The following is a 20,961-nucleotide window of genomic DNA, read 5'->3' on the forward strand; positions in this document are numbered from 1 at the left end:
TTCTATTTTCCATTGAGCATGGTCCCATTGTTCTATGTTCCATTGAGCATGGTTCCATTGTTCTATGTTCCATTGAGCATGGTTCCATTGTTCTATATCCCATTGAGCATGGTTCCATTGTTCTATATCCCATTGAGCATGGTTCCATTGTTCTATATCCCATTGAGCATGGTTCCATTGTTCTATGTTCCATTGAGCATGGTTCCATTGTTCTATATTCCATTGAGCATTGTTCCATTGTTCTATATCCCATTCAGCATGGTTCCATTGTTCTATATCCCATTGAGCATGGTTCCATTGTTCTATGTTCCATTGAGCATGGTTCCATTGTTCTATATTCCATTGAGCATGGTTCCATTGTTCTATAACCCATTGAGCATGGTTCCATTGTTCTATATCCCATTGAGCATGGTTCCATTGTTCTATATATCCCATTGAGCATGGTTCCATTGTTCTATATCCCATTGAGCATGGTTCCATTGTTCTATATCCCATTGAGCATGGTTCCATTGTTCTATATTCCATTGAGCATGGTTCCATTGTTCTATATCCCATTGAGCATGGTTCCATTGTTCTATATCCCATTGAGCATGGTTCCATTGTTCTATGTTCCATTGAGCATGGTTCCATTGTTCTATGTTCCATTGAGCATGGTTCCATTGTTCTATGTTCCATTGAGCATGGTTCCATTGTTCTATGTTCCATTGAGCATGGTTCCATTGTTCTATGTACCATTGAGCATGGTTCCATTCTTCTATGTTCCATTGAGCATGGTCCCATTGTTCTATGTTCCATTGAGCATGGTCCCATTGTTCAATGTTCCATTGAGCATGGTTCCATTGTTCTATGTTCCATTGAGCATGGTTCCATTGTTCTATGTTCCATTGAGCATGGTCCCATTGTTCTATGTTCCATTTAGCATGGTTCCATTGTTCTATATCCCATTGAGCATGGTTCCATTGTTCTATGTTCCATTGAGCATGGTTCCATTGTTCTATATCCCATTGAGCATGGTCCCATTGTTCTATGTTCCATTGAGCATGGTCCCATTGTTCTATGTTCCATTGAGCATGGTTCCATTGTTCTATATCCCATTGAGCATGGTTCCATTGTTCTATGTTCCATTGAGCATGGTTCCATTGTTCTATATCCCATTGAGCATGGTTCCATTGTTCTATGTTCCATTGAGCATGGTTCCATTGTTCTATATCCCATTGAGCATGGTTCCATTGTTCTATATTCCATTGAGCATGGTTCCATTGTTCTATGTTCCATTGAGCATGGTTCCATTGTTCTATGTTCCATTGAGCATGGTCCCATTGTTCTATGTTCCATTGAGCATGGTTCCATTGTTCTATATCCCATTGAGCATGGTTCCATTGTTCTATGTTCCATTGAGCATGGTTCCATTGTTCTATATCCCATTGAGCATGGTCCCATTGTTCTATGTTCCATTGAGCATGGTCCCATTGTTCTATGTTCCATTGAGCATGGTCCCATTGTTCTATGTTCCATTGAGCATGGTTCCATTGTTCTATGTTCCATTGAGCATGGTCCCATTGTTCTATGTTCCATTGAGCATGGTTCCATTGTTCTATATCCCATTGAGCATGGTTCCATTGTTCTATGTTCCATTGAGCATGGTTCCATTGTTCTATATCCCATTGAGCATGGTTCCATTGTTCTATATTCCATTGAGCATGGTTCCATTGTTCTATATCCCATTGAGCATGGTTCCATTGTTCTATATCCCATTGAGCATGGTTCCATTGTTCTATGTTCCATTGAGCATGGTTCCATTGTTCTATTTTCCATTGAGCATGGTTCCATTGTTCAATGTTCCATTGAGCATGGTTCCATTGTTCTATGTTCCATTGAGCATGGTTCCATTGTCCTATGTTCCATTGAGCATGGTTCCATTCTTCTATGTTCCATTGAGCATGGTCCCATTGTTCTATGTTCCATTGAGAATGGTTCCATTGTTCTATGTTCTATTGAGCATGGTTCCATTGTTCTATGTTCCATTGAGCATGGTTCCATTGTTCTATGTTCCATTGAGCATGGTCCCATTGTTCTATGTTCCATTGAGCATGGTTCCATTGTTCTATATCCCATTGAGCATGGTTCCATTGTTCTATGTTCCATTGAGCATGGTTCCATTGTTCTATAACCCATTGAGCATGGTCCCATTGTTCTATGTTCCATTGAGCATGGTTCCATTGTTATATGTTCCATTGAGCATGGTTCCATTGTTATATATTCCATTGAGCATGGTTCCATTGAGGCTAGCAGGAGGTCTGGGGCCTGTTTTTCTCCCATTAGAACCGTTCTTAGTCACGATCTTGATACACTGGGTCTGGGTCTGGGTCTTGATCTGGGTCTTGATATGGGTCTGGGTCTGGGTCTTGAGAGGTTGGGTCTCCAGGTTGGCCATATGAAAGAAAAATGCGGTGTTGTTGTTGTCTTACAGTAACATTATGCTATTATATTATATTGGGTTCTGTTATGTAGAATATCATCATTGTGATCTTGCAGACATTGATTCAGCTTTGATCTTACTTTGTTAAACAATCACCATTGGCCAGAGTAGCCTGTTCTCTACGACTAGAGCAGAGACCGTTCGTAAAGGAGAGAACAGACACATGAGCTGAACGTTATCCGCACATGTGCAGAAGCATCGGGATCTTTAGTGCGGAGAAAAAAGATCAGGGAAAAGTTTGATCCGCAGCCACTCCGTACATTCTAAGCGTTCTAGTGATAGAACTTACCTAACTTCTGTCTGGCAGGCTGGTGGGAGGAGCTATAGGAGGACGGGCTCATTGTAATGGCTGGGATGGAATCGATGGAACGGAGTCAAACGTGGAGTTGGCTGACAACGTCATGAAAATGATGCGTGCGCATCAATGTGGCCCGAAGGTGTATGATTCTGAACAGTCAGTTCGCTAGCAACAATGACAAGAAGCTGCCTTGTGGGGAATCATAGGTCGTCCATGCTAATATGGCAAAGATTCGCTAGCTAGCTAACCAATAACTGTAACGATGTATTTGAGAGACAACAAGTGCTCATTGTCCAAATGTATTTATGTTTTCAATAAACATTTGGAGACTAAATATAGTTGACATGTTGTCAACAGCCTAAGCCAACCCCGTCTGTTTTTCCGCATAGTTACGCATTGTTGCTAAACAACCAACCCGCCTATGTGTTTGATGTGCTTGATACGTTCATTTATTCCATTCCAGCCATTACAATGAGCCTGTCCTCCTATTGCTCCTCCCACCAGCCTCCTCTGATATCTGCGTGCATCCAGCCTGGCCCTAGACTGATCCCAGATCTGTTTGAGCTGTCTTGCCAGATAGACAGCAATAGATCTAGGTTCAGGCTAACATGGACTCGATCTTTGAACTCTAAATCCACTTCCGATTTATTTTCTTCTTTAGAATTTGGAGCACCTTTTTGAAACTCTGCCTTTGGGTAACTGAACGACCACTCCCACCCCCCCAGAGGAGATCCCAGCCATGTTGACCAAGCACTGCAGCCTCTGCAATGGGCCAAGCGGTATGATACAGCCTGCAGAGAAAGAAATAGCCTGCTCTTTCACCCTGCTCTGACACACACACAGGAAGGAATGCCCTATTGAGAAAGAGGAGACCTGTTCCAGCTGTTCACATACCTATAAATAACTAAGCAACTGAACCACATATTCTAGAGCTGGCCGTGCTATCACAGTTCCAGTCTGGACAGGATCACATGCTAATAGAATTAGCACAACAAACACACTGGACATAGACGTCCGGCCAACACACTAGGTCTAGTTCTGCTCTCAGTATCCTCTACCCATAAAAAAATAACTGGACAGGACCCTAGCTGCATGTAGAATTAGCACAACAAACCACTAGGCCTAGACATCCCCTTTAGTCTACCCTCACAAACACAGTGATGATGCCCTGTCCCAATAGATATGAATAGCATCATCCTCATAGAACCACTAGGCCTAGACATCCCCTTTAGTCTACCCTCACAAACACAGTGATGCTGCCCTGTCCCAATAGATATGAATAGCATCATCCTCATAGAACCACTAGGCCTAGACATCCCCTTTAGTCTACCCTCACAAACACAGTGATGCTGCCCTGTCCCAATAGATATGAATAGCATCATCCTCATAGAACCACTAGGCCTACTAGTTCCAGTCAACACATAGTGTAAACATCCTCTAGTCCTCCTTGTCTTGTCCTTCCGTCTGGACAATCCTCGCTGCTCATAGATTTACTGTAGCATAACAACAACCATTGGGCCAGCTAGTCCCCAGTCTCCCAGTACACCAGTACCCCAGTTCCCCAGTCTCCCAGTCCCCAGTCTCCCAGTTCCCCAGTCTCCCAGTACCCCGTTCCCCAGTCTCCAGTACCCCAGTCCCCCAGTCTCCCAGTCCCCCAGTCTCCCAGTGCCCCAGTCTCCCAGTACACCAGTACCCCGTTCCCCAGTCTCCAGTCCCCCAGTTCCCCAGTCTCCCAGTCCCCCAGTCTCCCAGTACCCCGTCTCACAGTCCCCCCATCTCCCAGTCTCCCAGTCCCCCAGTCTCCCAGTCCCCCAGTCTCACAGTCCCCCAGTCTCCAGTCTCCCAATCCCCCAGTCCCCCAGTCTCCCAGTACACTGTCCCCCAGTCCCCCAGTCTCCCAGTCTCCAGTCCTCCAGTCCCTCAGTACCCCATCTCACAGTCCCCCAGTCTCCCAGTACACTGTTCCCCAGTCTCCCAGTTCCCCAGTCCCCCAGTCTCCCAGTCTCACAGTGCCCCAGTCTCCCAATCCCCCAGTCCCCCAGTCTCCCAGTACACTGTCCCCCAGTCCCCCAGTCTCCCAGTCCCCCAGTCTCCCAGTTCCCCAGTCTCCCAGTCCCCCAGTCCCCCAGTTCCCCAGTCTCCCAGTCTCCCAGTTCCCCAGTCTCCCAGTCCCCCAGTCTCCCAGTCCCCCAGTCTCCCAGTTCCCCGTCTCCCAGTTCCCCAGTCCCCCAGTCCCCCAGTCTCCCAGTTCCCCAGTCTCCCAGTCCCCCAGTCTCCCAGTTCCCCAGTCTCCCAGTCCCCCAGTCTCCCAGTACCCCAGTCCCCCAGTACCCCAGTCCCCCAGTCCCCCAGTCTCCCAGTACACTGTCCCCCAGTCCCCCAGTACTCCGCCCCCAGCCCCCCAGTCTCCCAGTACCCCAGTCCCCCAGTCTCCCAGTTCTCCAGTCTCCCAGTCCCCCAGTACTCCGCCCCCCAGCCCCCCAGTCTCCCAGTACCCCAGTCCCCCAGTCTCCCAGTCCCCCAGTACTCCGCCCCCCAGCCCCCCAGTCTCCCAGTCTCCCAGTCTCCCAGTCCCCCAGTACTCCGCCTCCCAGTCCCCCAGTCTCCCAGTCCCCCAGTCCCCAGTCTCCCAGTCCCACAGTACCCCGTCTCACAGTCTCCCAGTTCCCCAGTCTCCCAGTTCCCCAGTCTCCCAGTCCTTCAGTCTCCCAGTTCCCCAGTCTCCCAGTTCCCCAGTCTCCCAGTCCCCCAATCCCCCAGTCTCCCAGTACACTGTCCCCCAGTCCCCCAGTCTCCAGTCCCCAGTCTCCAGTCTCCCAGTCTCCAGTCTCCAGTCCCCCAGTCTCCAGTCCCCCAGTCTCCAATCCCCAGTATCCACACCCTCTACCTCTCACAAACACATTGATTGATTGTTACCGTAGCTAGAGTAAGAGGGGGAGGAGAGGAGAAGAAGAAGAGCACTTGACCTCCTCTTTAGTCTACCCTCACAAGAGAAGAAGAAGAGCACTTGACCTCCTCTTTAGTCTACCCTCACAAGAGAAGAAGAAGAGCACTTGACCTCCTCTTTAGTCTACCCTCACAAGAGAAGAAGAAGAGCACTTGACCTCCTCTTTAGTCTACCCTCACAAGAGAAGAAGAAGAGCACTTGACCTCCTCTTTAGTCTACCCTCACAAGAGAAGAAGAAGAGCACTTGACCTCCTCTTTAGTCTACCCTCACAAGAGAAGAAGAGCACTTGACCTCCTCTTTAGTCTACCCTCACAAGAGAAGAAGAAGAGCACTTGACCCCCTCTTTAGTCTTCCCTCACAAGAGAAGAAGAAGAGCACTTGACCTCCTCTTCCATGGCCTTCTCTCTGGATAGGACAGTGCATTCGGAAAGTATTCAGACCCCTTGACTTTTTCCACATTTTGTTACGTTACAGCCTTATTCTAAAATGGATTAAATTGTTTTTTCCCCCCTCGTCAATCTACACACAATACCCCATAATGATGAAGCAAAAACTGTTTTTTAGAAAATGTTGCACATTTATAAAAATATAAATGGAAATATCACATTTACTTAAGTATTCATACCTTTAACTCAGCACTTTGTTGAAGCACCTTTAGTAGTGATTACAGCCTCAAGTCTTCTTGGGTATGACGCTACAAGCTTGGCACACCTGTAGTTTGGGAGTTTCTCCAATTCTTCTCTGCAGATCCTCTCAAGCTCTGTCAGGTTGGATGGGGAGCGATGCTGCACAGCTATTTTCAGGGTCTCTCCAGAGATGTTCGATCAGGTTCAAGTCCAGGCTCTTCAGAGACTTGTCCCAAAGCCACTCCTGCGTTGTCTTGGCTGTGTGTTTAGGGTCGTTGTCCTGTTGGAAGGTGAACCTTCGCCCAGGCTGAGGTCCTGAGCGCTCTGGAGCAGATCTTCATCAAGGATCTCTCTGTATTTTCCTCCGTTCATCTTTGCCTTGATCCTGACTAGTCTCCCAGTCCCTGCCTCTGAAAAACATCCCCACAGCATGACGCTGCTACCACCATGCTTCACCGTAGGGATGGAGCCAGGTTTCCTCCAGACGTGACGCTTGGCAGACAGGCCAAAGAGTTCAATCTTGTTTAATCAGACCAGAGAATCTTGTTTCTGATGGTCTGAGAGTCTTAAGGTGCCTTTTGGCAAACTCCAAGTGAGCAGTTATGTGCCTGTTACTGAGGAGCGGCTTCTGTCAGGCCACTCTACCATAAAGGCCTGATTGGTGGAGTGCTGCAGAGATGGTTGTTCTTCTGGAAGGTTCTCCCATCTCCACAAAGGAACTCTGGAGCTCTGTCAGAGTGACCATCAGGTTCTTGGTCACCTCCCTGACCAAGCCCCTTCTCCCCCGATTGCTCAGTTTGGCCAGTCGGCCAGCTCTAGGAAGAGTCTTGGTGGTTCCAAACTTCTTCCATTTAAGAATGATGGAGGCCACTGTGTTCTTGGGGACCTTCAATGCTGCAGATATTTTTTTGTACACTTCCCCAGATCTGTGCCTCGACACAATCCTGTCTCGGAGCTCTACGGACAATTCCTTTGACCTCATGGCTTGGTTTTTGCTCTGACATGCACTGTCAACTGTGGGACTTTATATAGACAGGTGTGTGCCTTTCCAAATAATTTCCAATCAATTGAATTTACCACAGGTGGACTCCAATCAAGTTGTAGAAACACCTCAAGGATGATCAATGGAAACAGGATGCACCTGAGCTCAAAATCGAGTCTCATAGCAAAGGGTCTGAATACTTATGTAAATAAGGTATTACTGTTTTTTATTTTTATAAATGTGCAAAAATGTCAAAAAACTTATTTTCGCTTTGTCATTATGGGGTATTGTGTGTAGATTGATGATGAAAAAAATGCATTTAATCAATTTTAGAATGAGGCTGTAACGTAACAAAATGTGGAAAAAGTAAAGAGGTCTGAATACTTTCCGAAGGCACTGTATGTCTGCCAAGCATCAGCTGTGACTCCCGCTATGTCTGCATCAGCTGTGACTCCCGCTATGTCTGCATCTTACACAGGAAGCGGCACAGGTCCTAATCCAGGCACTTGTCATCTCCCGTCTGGATTACTGCAACTCGCTGTTGGCTGGGCTCCCTGCCTGTGCCATTAAACCCCTACAACTCATCCAGAATGCCGCAGCCCGTCTGGTGTTCAACCTTCCCAAGTTCTCTCATGTCACCCCGCTCCTCCGCACACTCCACTGGCTTCCAGTTGAAGCTCGCATCTGCTACAAGACCATGGTGCTTGCCTACAGAGCTGTGAGGGGAACGGCACCTCCGTACCTTCAGGCTCTGATCAGTCCCTACACCCAAACGAGGGCATTGCGTTCATCCACCTCTGGCCTGCTGGCTCCCCTACCTCTGCGGAAGCATAGTTCCCGCTCAGCCCAGTCAAAACTGTTCGCTGCTCTGGCACCCCAATGGTGGAACAAGCTCCCTCACGACGCCAGGACAGCGGAGTCACTCACCACCTTCCGGAGACATTTGAAACCCCACCTCTTTAAGGAATACCTGGGATAGGATAAAGTAATCCTTCTACCCCCACCTTACCCCAACCCACTCTCCCCCCCCCCCAAAAAAAAGTAAAAAAAATAAAATAAACACCATTGTAAAGTGGTTATCCCATTGGCTATAAGGTGAATGCACCTATTTGTAAGTCGCTCTGGATAAGAGCGTCTGCTAAATGACGTAAATGTAAATGTAGTCTGTTTGATTGAGTGTGTGGACAGGTGTCTTTTATACAGGTAACAAGTTCAAACAGGTGCAGTTAATACAGTGAATGAATGGATAACAGGAGGGCTTCTTAAAGAAAAACTAACAGGTCTGTGAGAGCCGGAATTCTTACTGGTTGGTAGGTGATCAAATACTTATGTCATGCAATAAAATGCAAATTAATTACTTAAAAATCATACAATGTGATTTTCTGGATTTTTGTTTTAGATTCCGTCTCTCACAGTTGAAGTGTACCTATGATAAAAATTACAGACCTCTACATGCTTTGTAAGTAGGAAAACCTGCAAAATTGGCAGTGTATGAAATACTTGTTCTCCCCACTGTATATATATATATATATATATATATATATATATATATATATATATATATATATATATATATATATATATATATATATAAAAACATGGGGGATTGGAAGTGATGCAGACAATTACATTGATGGAAGTTACAATCTATCTGCAATATTAAGCTGATCTACCCCCCCCCCCCCAAAAAAAACAAATTATATATATATATATATATATATATATATATATATATATATATATATATATATATATATATATATTCTAGAGATACTGAACCCATCTCTGTCTAACAATAAGCTATTCAAGGAGCCTGTAACTGACGCTATAGAACACAATGCAAACAACCTTAAGACCTGAAAACAACAACGCTGGAGAACAAAGTACACAGAGCAGACAGGTTGCTAACACCGGACACCTGTTTGCCAGACCGGACATTCATTACTGGAACTGACTGGTTCATGTGTCATATCATTTACATGAGTGTCAACAAACCATCAGCTTGTGAAAAAAAAACAATGAACTTCCTGTATTCACTTGTCCCCTGGCCTTAAAAACCCTTCAGTATTTGCAGATCTCTAAGGCGGGAATCAATATGGTAGAAGCTCCACCACTACACTGCTGATACCTACCCAGACACTTCAGATCTGCAGACATGGAAGGGTTAGGGCAGAGGGGAAAGGGTTAGGGCCGAGGGGAAAGGGTTAGGGCAGAGGGGAAAGGGTTAGGGCAGAGGGGAAAGGGTTAGGGCAGAGGGGAAAGGGTTAGGGCAGAGGGGAAAGGGTTAGGGCAGAGGGGAAAGGGTTAGGGCAGAGGGGAAAGGGTTAGGGCAGAGGGGAAAGGGTTAGGGCAGAGGGGAAAGGGTTAGGGGAAAGGGTTAGGGGAAAGGGTTAGGGGAAAGGGTTAGGGGAAAGGGTTAGGGGAAAGGGTTAGGGGAAAGGGTTAGGGTAGAGGGGAAAGGGTTAGGGTAGAGGGGAAAGGGTTAGGGGAGAGGGGAAAGGGTTAGGGGAAAGGGTTAGGGGAAAGGGTTAGGGGAAAGGGTTAGGGCAGAGGGGAAAGGGTTAGGGCAGAGGGGAAAGGGTTAGGGCAGAGGGGAAAGGGTTAGGGCAGAGGGGAAAGGGTTAGGGCAGAGGGGAAAGGGTTAGGGCAGAGGGGAAAGGGTTAGGGCAGAGGGGAAAGGGTTAGGGCAGAGGGGAAAGGGTTAGGGCAGAGGGGAAAGGGTTAGGGGAAAGGGTTAGGGGAAAGGGTTAGGGGAAAGGGTTAGGGTAGAGGGGAAAGGGTTAGGGTAGAGGGGAAAGGGTTAGGGTAGAGGGGAAAGGGTTAGGGCAGAGGGGAAAGGGTTAGGGCAGAGGGGAAAGGGTTAGGGTAGAGGGGAAAGGGTTAGGGCCGAGGGGAACGGGTTAGGGGAAAGGGTTAGGGCAGAGGGGAAAGGGTTAGGGCCGAGGGGAAAGGGTTAGGGCAGAGGGGAAAGGGTTAGGGCAGAGGGGAAAGGGTTAGGGCAGAGGGGAAAGGGTTAGGGCAGAGGGGAAAGGGTTAGGGTAGAGGGGAAAGGGTTAGGGCCGAGGGGAAAGGGTAGGGAGCAAATTGGGACTTGAGGTTTAGTGCACAGGGCTTTAGTCCAACTCTGTACAGACTGACATCCTCTGCCTGTGCCAACTGGGCATCCCATCTCCTGTACTATATGTAGGCTTTACCATGTTTAAATACATTATTTACATTTTAGTCATTTAGCAGACGCTCTTATCCAGAGCGACTTACATTATTCTTTTTTTTTTCTTCATACTGGCCCCCCGTGGGAATCGAACCCACAACCCTGGCGTTGCAAACGCCATGCTCTGCCAACTGTAGGGTAATATACAGCTACCATAGGATAATATACAGCTACCATAGGATAATATATGGCTACCATAGGGTAATATATGGCTACCATAGGGTAATATACGGCTACCGTAGGGTAATATATGGCTACCGTAGGGTAATATATGGCTACCGTAGGGTAATATATGGCTACCGTAGGGTAATATATGGCTACCATAGGGTAATATATGGCTACCATAGGGTAATATATGGCTACCATAGGGTAATATATGGCTACCATAGGGTAATATATGGCTACCATAGGGTAATATATGGCTACCATAGGTTAATATATGGATACCATAGGATAATATATGGCTACCATAGGGTAATATACGGCTACCATAGGGTAATATATGGCTACCGTAGGATAATATATGGCTACCGTAGGGTAATATATGGCTACCGTAGGGTAATATATGGCTCCCATAGGGTAATATATGGCTCCCATAGGGTAATATATGGCTACCATAGGGTAATATATGGATACCATAGGATAATATATGGCTACCATAGGGTAATATATGGCTACCATAGGGTAATATATGGCTACCATAGGATAATATATGGCTACCATAGGGTAATATATGGCTACCATAGGGTAATATATGGATACCATAGGATAATATATGGCTACCATAGGGTAATATATGGCTACCGTAGGGTAATATATGGCTACCGTAGGGTAATATACAGCTACCATAGGATAATATATGGATACCATATGGTAATATACTACCATTTTCACACTATTTTAACAGACCCAAACTTGTCCTTCAGCCTTCAGCCACATTGTCCTTCAGCCACGGTTCCAGTACCTATGGTGGATACATTATCAGGCCAGCTCAGTAGAGCTTGGTTTGGCTCAGCTTGGCACTCAGTAGTGTGAAAAGCCCTTACCGTACACAAAAGTGTGTTCACTTAGTTGCAAAAAAAAGTACATTTGCCCGGCGCAACAGACGGCTATATCGGTCAACTAATACAGGACTAGTAAAGGCCCAGTGCACTACTTTTGGATTATTATTACTTTTATCAGATTTTTCAGGGGGAGCTGCGTCACCCTTAGCAACCCCTACTTCCTGTTGCTATGCATGCAGCCACTAGTCTACAGACCGTTTTCCAGTACACGACACACTGACGTCAGGCACAGACGCGCGCGACTCTTGGCGGCAGTAAGAAAGCCATCGCCATCTGAGCCCATTCAACACAGCCTAGAGATCTATGTTTTTATTACTTCTAAACAAAATAACTTTTTGGGGGGGGTTCTCATACGCTTACAATGATGTTTTGATTCTCGCTTGAACAGTCGCTAAGATTATATTTGGTTGTGATCTTTGCAAAATCACTGCCGCAGTTGTTAGCTAGAATGCTAACGCTCATTGATATAGACCAGGACTGCCCAACTCTGTTCCTGGAGAGCTACCGTCCTGTAGGTTTTTGCTCCAACCCTAATCTAGCTCACCTGATTCTAATAATTAGCAGGTTGATAAGATCAATCAGGTTAGTAACACCTGGGGTTGGAGCGAAAACCTACAGGAGGCTAGCTCACCAGGAACAGGGTTGGGCAACCCTGATATAGGCTGTAGCAAAAGCTAGTCAAAGAGCCATTTTACTGGTTGAAGTGTTTTTTAAGTATAATGCAGTTGATTTGAGACGATGACACAAACATTATATTAAGCAGGACATTCACACGAGGTTTACAATCCAAGTATAATCCAAAAGTAGTGTGAAATGCGCTCATAAGCAACATGTAAATAGAGGCATTTTTTTGCTGGTGGTCTATGAGAACTCCCCCCCGTGTTCTGCCACCAACTTGCGCCCATCTCCCTCGTGTGGCAATGTTTGCAAACACAGAAAGGGGCCTAATAGACAGAAAGACTTGTAGCCAGTAGCCGCACACTTTCATGTTTTCCAAGAAATCCTGGTTGGAGGATTCCGGATTTCATGCTGATTCCCTCTTGATTCCAGGAATCTTCCAACCAGGATTTACAGATAACCTGGGAGTTTTGTGAAAGATATTGGAATTTTGCAACCCTAAGCAGCCATTATGGCTTATAATGCACGGCAAGTAGCATCACACCAAGCCTGTTTACCATACAGTATATAAAGTAGCATCACACCAAGCCCGTAGTTTACCATACAGTATATAAAGTAGCATCACACCAAGCCCGTAGTTTACCATACAGTATATAAAGTAGCATCACACCAAGCCCGTAGTTTACCATACAGTATATAAAGAAGCATCACACCAAGCCCGTAGTTTACCATACAGTATATAAAGTAGCATCACACTAAGCCCGTAGTTTACCATACAGTATATAAAGTAGCATCACACTAAGCCCGTAGTTTACCATACAGTATATAAAGTAGCATCACACCGAGCCTGTTTACCATACAGTATATAAAGTAGCATCACACCAAGCCCGTAGTTTACCATACAGTATATAAAGTAGCATCACACCAAGCCCGTAGTTTACCATACAGTATATAAAGTAGCATCACACCAAGCCCGTAGTTTACCATACGGTATATAAAGTAGCATCACACCAAGCCCGTAGTTTACCATACAGTATATAAAGTAGCATCACACCAAGCCCGTAGTTTACCATACAGTATATAAAGAAGCATCACACCAAGCCCGTAGTTTACCATGCCATACCCTGGAGCGATGCTTCAGGAACAGAGCCCTCTTTCTGCACATCTGTGGAGGAAGGAACCGACTGGGAAGTGAGAGAAGGAGAGAGGGACCAACTACATACTAGGTACAGTCGGAGGATCTTAATTTGATCCAGTTTTCTACAACAGGAAAAGAATCCTGCAGCAACAGGAAATGTGAATTCTTATGTGGATTATAATTAAATGGACATTTTTGTAAGGGTTGATACGTTCTTCTTTAGGGCAAATCAAGTCAGTGGAAATTACAAACTTTAGAAGCCTTTTTAAAACTCAAAGATATACTACTGCTGTGCAGGAAAATTCTCAGCAACAAAATAGTGATAAATTAAGATCTGTACACTACCTGAGGGACTAACAACATACAGACCAGGGTTGTGTTCAATATGACAAACCGTAGCAAAATGAGCATTTCAAGTAGTATATCTCTGTTTTAGGCTGTTTTCTTTCATTTTGTGAGTACTGACACACCCCTATAGCACACTCTATGGCAACACCATTCATACTCCCAACAACTCAGACACCATGGCAACACCATTCATACTCCCAACAACTCTGACACCATGGCAACACCATTCATACTCCCAACAACTCAGACACCATGGCAACCCCATTCATACTCCCAACAACTCAGACACCATGGCAACCCCATTCATACTCCCAACAACTCAGACACCATGGCAACCCCATACATACAGTGGGGAAAATAAGTATTTAGTCAGCCACCAATTGTGCAAGTTCTCCCACTTAAAAAGATGAGAGAGGCCTGTAATTTTCATCATAGGTACACGTCAACTATGACAGACAAAATGAGGAAAAAAAATCCAGAAAATCACATAAAAAGTTTCTCAATACTTTGTTATATACCCTTTGTTGGCAATGACACAGGTCAAATGTTTTCTGTAAGTCTTCACAAGGTTTTCACACACTGTTGCTGGTATTTTGGCCCATTCCTCCATGCAGATCTCCTCTAGAGCAGTGATGTTTTGGGGCTGTCGCTGCGCAACACAGACTTTCAACTCCCTCTTCAAACCAAGCTGCTTACCTATTGCAGATTCAGTCTTCCCAGCCTGGTGCAGGTCTACAATTTTGTTTCTGGTGTCCTTTGACAGCTCTTTGGTCTTGGCCATAGTGGAGTTTGGAGTGTGACTGTTTGAGGTTGTGGACAGGTGTCTTTTATACTGATAACAAGTTCAAACAGGTGCCATTAATACAGGTAACGAGTGGAGGACAGAGGAGCCTCTTAAAGAAGAAGTTACAGGTCTGTGAGAGCCAGAAATCTTGCTTGTTTGTAGGTGACCAAATACTTATTTTCCACCATAATTTGCAAATAAATTCATTAAAAATCCAAAAATGTGATTTTCTGGAATTTTTTTCTCTCAATTTGTCTGTCATAATTGACGTGTACCTATGATGAAAATTACAGGCCTCTCTCATCTTTTTAAGTGGGAGAACTTGCACAATTGGTGGCTGACTAAATACTTTTTTCCCCCACTGTACTCCCAACAACTCAGACACCATGGCAACCCCATTCATACTCCCAACAACTCAGACACCATGGCAACCCCATTCATACTCCCAACAACTCAGACACCATGGCAACCCCATACATACTCTAATAAAAAAGTCAACAAAGGTCGATAAAGGGGCTGTTACTGCATCAATGCCCGCTACAATAGGACGCCCTGGAGGTTTTGTAACATTCTTGTGTAATTTCGGCAAAGTATAGAAAGTGGCAATTTTAGGGTGTTGAATAGCCAAAAAATCTTGTTCTTTTTTGGTGGTTTGACCAGAACTTAAATACCCATCTAGGACAGTAAATATAGTGTTCTGAAATTGGGAAGTGGGGTCAATTCTGAGTTTCTTGTAAAAGGTGTTGTCAAGCAGTTGTCTGTGACACTAATTTACATAAACTGTCCTATCCATGAGTACAACCGACCCACCCTTATCAGCAGGGCGGGTAAGGACTGACGTATCGGATTGTAAATCAAGCAAAGCTTGTTTTTCATCCTTAGGTAAATGATGGAAAGATATGTACACCTGTTTGTTCTTCAGGAGATTACCACCATATTTTTCAACGAGTCTGCAATATGTCTCAATAGAGTGACTGCGATTGGCTGGAGGTACAAAATAACTCTTCCTTCTGAAAGGAGTCTGTGCAGGTGAGCCACCTACATGTTCAGTTCAAATATCATGATTAGGGGAGCTAAAGTATTCCCTTAAACTGATGTAAAAAAAAAAAAAAAAAAAAAAAAAGTTTTTTAAAATCTCTGAGCATCGTAGCACCATTAGGTGCAAAAACTCGACATACCCAGTCGCTGCCCACTTTTTGTAAGTGAACCACTCGATTTCGTCCCTACCTTATATCGGCATCGAACATGTCAACCTCCCTAGGAGAGGGGGTGACCTCGACAACTTATTGTTAAAAGGAGAGGCGGCCTGGATCTTTAATTTAAAGATCCTTGCTCCCTTCGGTCTCAACGTGGACTTTGATTTGAAGCCATTCTTGTGATTATTGTGATTTTGCTATTCATTGTAAATGTTTGTGGGCCTATGTAGCCAAGTTGTATCTATGATCGTATGCTATCTATTCATGTTTTATGTATGTTCTGTTTATCTGTGAATTAACCAATGATATCAGGCCACTCCCGCCCATGATTACAGACACCTGTGTGTGTCCTTTGACACTATATAAACTAGTGACCCGTAGTGTTTGTCATTATACCCTGATATACAGCTTGTCTGTCCAAACGTTGGTTATCAGGATATTAAATTATTGCGTCTGAGCTCGTAGAGTGAGACTCTCCTTTTCTTTTTCAACCCCATACATCCTCCCAACAACTCAGACACCATGGCAACCCCATACATCCTCCCAACAACTCAGACACCATGGCAACCCCATACATCCTCCCAACAACTCAGACACCATGGCAACCCCATACATCCTCCCAACAACTCAGACACCATGGCAACCCCATACATCCTCCCAACAACTCAGTCACCATGGCAACCCCATACATACTCCCAACAACTCAGACACCATGGCAACCCCATACATCCTCCCAACAACTCAGACACCATGGCAACCCCATACATCCTCCCAACAACTCAGTCACCATGGCAACCCCATACATACTCCCAACAACTCAGACACCATGGCAACCCCATACATCCTCCCAACAACTCAGACACCATGGCAACCCCATACATCCTCCCAACAACTCAGACACCATGGCAACCCCATACATCCTCCCAACAACTCAGACACCATGGCAACCCCATACATCCTCCCAACAACTCAGACACCATGGCAACCCCATACAATACTCCCAACAACTCAGACACCATGGCAACGCCATTCATACTCCCAACAACTCAGACACCATGGCAACCCCATACATCCTCCCAACAACTCAGACACCATGGCAACGCCATTCATACTCCCAACAACTCAGACACCATGGCAACCCCATACATACTCCCAACAACTCAGACACCATGGCAACGCCATTCATACTCCCAACAACTCAAGACACCATGGCAACGCCATTCATACTCCCAACAACTCAGACACCATGGCAACCCCATACATCCTCCCAACAACTCGGACACCATGGCAACCCCATACATACTCCCAACAACTCAGACACCATGGCAACGGCATTCATACTACCAACAACTCAGACACCATGGCAACGCCATTCATACTCCCAACAACTCAGACACCATGGCAACCCCATTCATACTCCCAACAACTCAGACACCATGGCAACGCCATTCATACTCCCAACAACTCAGACACCATGGCAACGCCATTCATACTCCCAACAACTCAGACACCATGGCAACGCCATTCATACTCCCAACAACTCAGACACCATGGCAACCCCATTCATACTCCCAACAACTCAGACACCATGGCAACGCCATTTATACTCCCAACAACTCAGACACCATGGCAACGCCATTCATACTCCCAACAACTCAGACACCATGGCAACCCCATTCATACTCCCAACAACTCAGACACCATGGCAACGCCATTCATACTCCCAACAACTCAGACACCATGGCAACGCCATTCATACTCCCAACAACTCAGACACCATGGCAACCCCATTCATACTACCAACAACTCAGACACCATGGCAACCCCATACATCCTCCCAACAACTCAGACACCATGGCAACCCCATACAATACTCCCAACAACTCAGACACCATGGCAACGCCATTCATACTCCCAACAACTCAGACACCATGGCAACCCCATACATCCTCCCAACAACTCAGACACCATGGCAACGCCATTCATACTCCCAACAACTCAGACACCATGGCAACCCCATACATACTCCCAACAACTCAGACACCATGGCAACGCCATTCATACTCCCAACAACTCAAGACACCATGGCAACGCCATTCATACTCCCAACAACTCAGACACCATGGCAACCCCATACATCCTCCCAACAACTCGGACACCATGGCAACCCCATACATACTCCCAACAACTCAGACACCATGGCAACGGCATTCATACTACCAACAACTCAGACACCATGGCAACGCCATTCATACTCCCAACAACTCAGACACCATGGCAACCCCATTCATACTCCCAACAACTCAGACACCATGGCAACGCCATTCATACTCCCAACAACTCAGACACCATGGCAACGCCATTCATACTCCCAACAACTCAGACACCATGGCAACGCCATTCATACTCCCAACAACTCAGACACCATGGCAACCCCATTCATACTCCCAACAACTCAGACACCATGGCAACGCCATTCATACTCCCAACAACTCAGACACCATGGCAACGCCATTCATACTCCCAACAACTCAGACACCATGGCAACCCCATTCATACTCCCAACAACTCAGACACCATGGCAACGCCATTCATACTCCCAACAACTCAGACACCATGGCAACGCCATTCATACTCCCAACAACTCAGACACCATGGTTCAGGCAACACCATACTCCCAAGTCTGGAAACTAAACATAGATGGGTAAGAAGCAGCAATACAAGCCATGAGAGGATAAAAGGAGCGCTCAAGGTAAGACAAGCACTCAGCATTAAATAGTTCACAGCTGCTCAATGTTTTAGTGCTTGACTCCTGACAGACAGTCAGACGGACGGACGGACGGACAGACAGACAGACAGACAAGTCCATAGTAGTAGCACAGTGGTAGAATACTTTATTATTCCAAAAGGGAGCCGAAAACATTAAAGTACGATGTCCATTGACGGGTGGTTAGATTATTACATTAGGCACATGTTAGTGCACACTCCAATATGTGAATAGCACACAATAACCCCTAGATCCTCCAGCACACGCTGACAGCAATTACAGCATGCAGTGTGTCAACACACACTCATACACAGAGGTGATTAGGTAGTTAACCGACAGCTGCAGGTTTGTCTAAAGACCGTAAAATGACACTAAACAAATAATACAACTTTATTAACGGAAAAACACCCCCCCACACACACACACACACACACACACACACACAGGAGCATGCGACGAGCGATGTCTCTCTGTCACCTCTTACCCCAGTAAGCCCAGTCACAGTGGACGTGCGTTTAAGGGTCTGTGCACGTTCAGGGCTGCTGTCACTGTGGTCAGAGCCTGAGTGGTGAGAGGGGATGGAGGGCAGACTGGAGCGGAGGGAGTCACAGGAGCCATGACCCTGGACCTCAGGACCCAGAGACTCACAGGAGCCGTGACCCTGGACCTCAGGACCCAGAGACTCACAGGAGCCGTGACCCTGGACCTCAGGACCCAGAGACTCACAGGAGCTGTGACCCTGGACCTCAGGACCCAGAGACTCACAGGAGCCGTGACCCTGGACCTCAGGACCCAGAGACTCACAGGAGCCGTGACCCTGGACCTCAGGACCCAGAGATTCACAGGAGCCGTGATCAGGAGGGGTGGTGTAAGGAGTGTGAGACGTAGGATAGGAGGAGAAGAGGAGAGGATAGGAGGAAGAGAGGAGAGGAGAGGAGAGGAGAGGAGAGGAGAGGAGAGGAGAGGAGAGGAGAGGAGAGGAGAGGAGAGGAGAGGAGAGGAGAGGAGAGGGAGAGGAGAGGAGAGGAGAGGAGAGGAGAGGAGAGGAGAGGAGAGGAGAGGAGAGGAGAGGAGAGGAGAGGAGAGGTGGTGTTAGACAGGTGATGGGCTGTGCCTGGTTTTCCCCCAGCCTTACAGACCAATCTGAAGACTACTCAGACCCCCAGCCTTACAGACCAATCTGAAGACTACTCAGACCCCCAGCCTTACAGACCAATCTTGAAGACTACTCAGACCCCCAGCCTTACAGACCAATCTGAAGACTACTCAGACCCCCAGCCTTACAGACCAATCTGAAGACTACTCAGACCCCCAGCCTTACAGACCAATCTGAAGACTACTCAGACCCCCAGCCTTACAGACCAATCTTGAAGACTACTCAGACCCCCAGCCTTACAGACCAATCTGAAGACTACTCAGACCCCCAGCCTTCCAGACCAATCTGAAGACTATTCAGACCCCAGCCTTACAGACCAATCTGAAGACTACTCAGACCCCCAGCCTTACAAACCAATCTGAAGACTACTCAGACCCCCAGCCTTACAGACCAATCTGAAGACTACTCAGACCCCCAGCCTTCCAGACCAATCTGAAGACTATTCAGACCCCAGCCTTACAGACCAATCTGAAGACTACTCAGACCCCCTGCCTTACAGACCAATCTGAAGACTACTCAGACCCCCTGCCTTACAGACCAATCTGAAGACTACTCAGACCCCCACAGGCCAAGAGATCCAGCCACATCCTGACCATACAAGAGTTGTGGTGTGTTAAAGGGGTGGTGTGTTTTATTTAAAAAATGTCTGCTATGAAACTAAGTAATGAATCCCCAGAGACGCCATGAACTTCCACACTTCCTGTTGCCAGGGTAAACCCAAACACGCTTTAGTTTCACACTGTGGTGGGCTGGCAAATGTAAAGTGAAGTGGAAAGAGAATTAGACTATGGAAATAAAACGACTGCGCCTTAAATATATTCATTTGCATAACCCAAGAACACTACAAGATAATATAGTGTGTGTGTATGTGTGTATGTGTGTATTTGTGACATATTGAGAATGTAGTGTGTGTATGTGTGTGTACATATCAGTGGAGGCTGCTGAGGGGAGGACGGCTCATAATAATGGCTGGATCGGAGCCAGTGGAATGGCATCAAATACATGGTAAAAATGGAAACCATTTGTTTGATGTATTTTATATTTGATGCCATTCCACCCATTCCGCTCCAGCCATTACCACGAGCCCGTCCTCCCCAATTAAGGTACCACCAACCTCCTGTGATGTCTGAGTGTGTGTGTTTACCTCTGAAGGGTCAAGCTGGGGGTGGGGAGAGTCGTCAGTGTCGACGTCATGGCGATTGTGGTGGAAGCCGTTGTTGTCCTCTGAAACACATAGTGATAACCAATCAATCAACCAATCAATCAATACCGTTATTGTCCTAATTGGGGAAGTTGTAGTGGAGATCCATTGACATAGGCTACTTGATCATACTTGATGTCATTCA

At 46.3% G+C, this 20,961-nt stretch overlaps 1 protein-coding gene across 1 annotated transcript in view; it reads right to left on the minus strand.

The window, feature by feature from the left end:
• The window catches only part of LOC311149046 (anoctamin-5-like), an 89,955-nt gene that overhangs the window by 58,631 nt on the left and 10,363 nt on the right, over positions 1-20,961 (minus strand). Inside the window, exon 2 of the mRNA XM_084186147.1 lies at positions 20,760-20,839. Coding sequence (XP_084042273.1) covers positions 20,760-20,839 — 80 coding nt within the window. The remainder of the gene's footprint in view (positions 1-20,759; positions 20,840-20,961) is intronic.

This window comes from Coregonus lavaretus, assembly GCF_964263955.1.
Source record: "Coregonus lavaretus genome assembly, chromosome: 21".
Classification (NCBI taxonomy): domain Eukaryota; kingdom Metazoa; phylum Chordata; class Actinopteri; order Salmoniformes; family Salmonidae; genus Coregonus; species Coregonus lavaretus.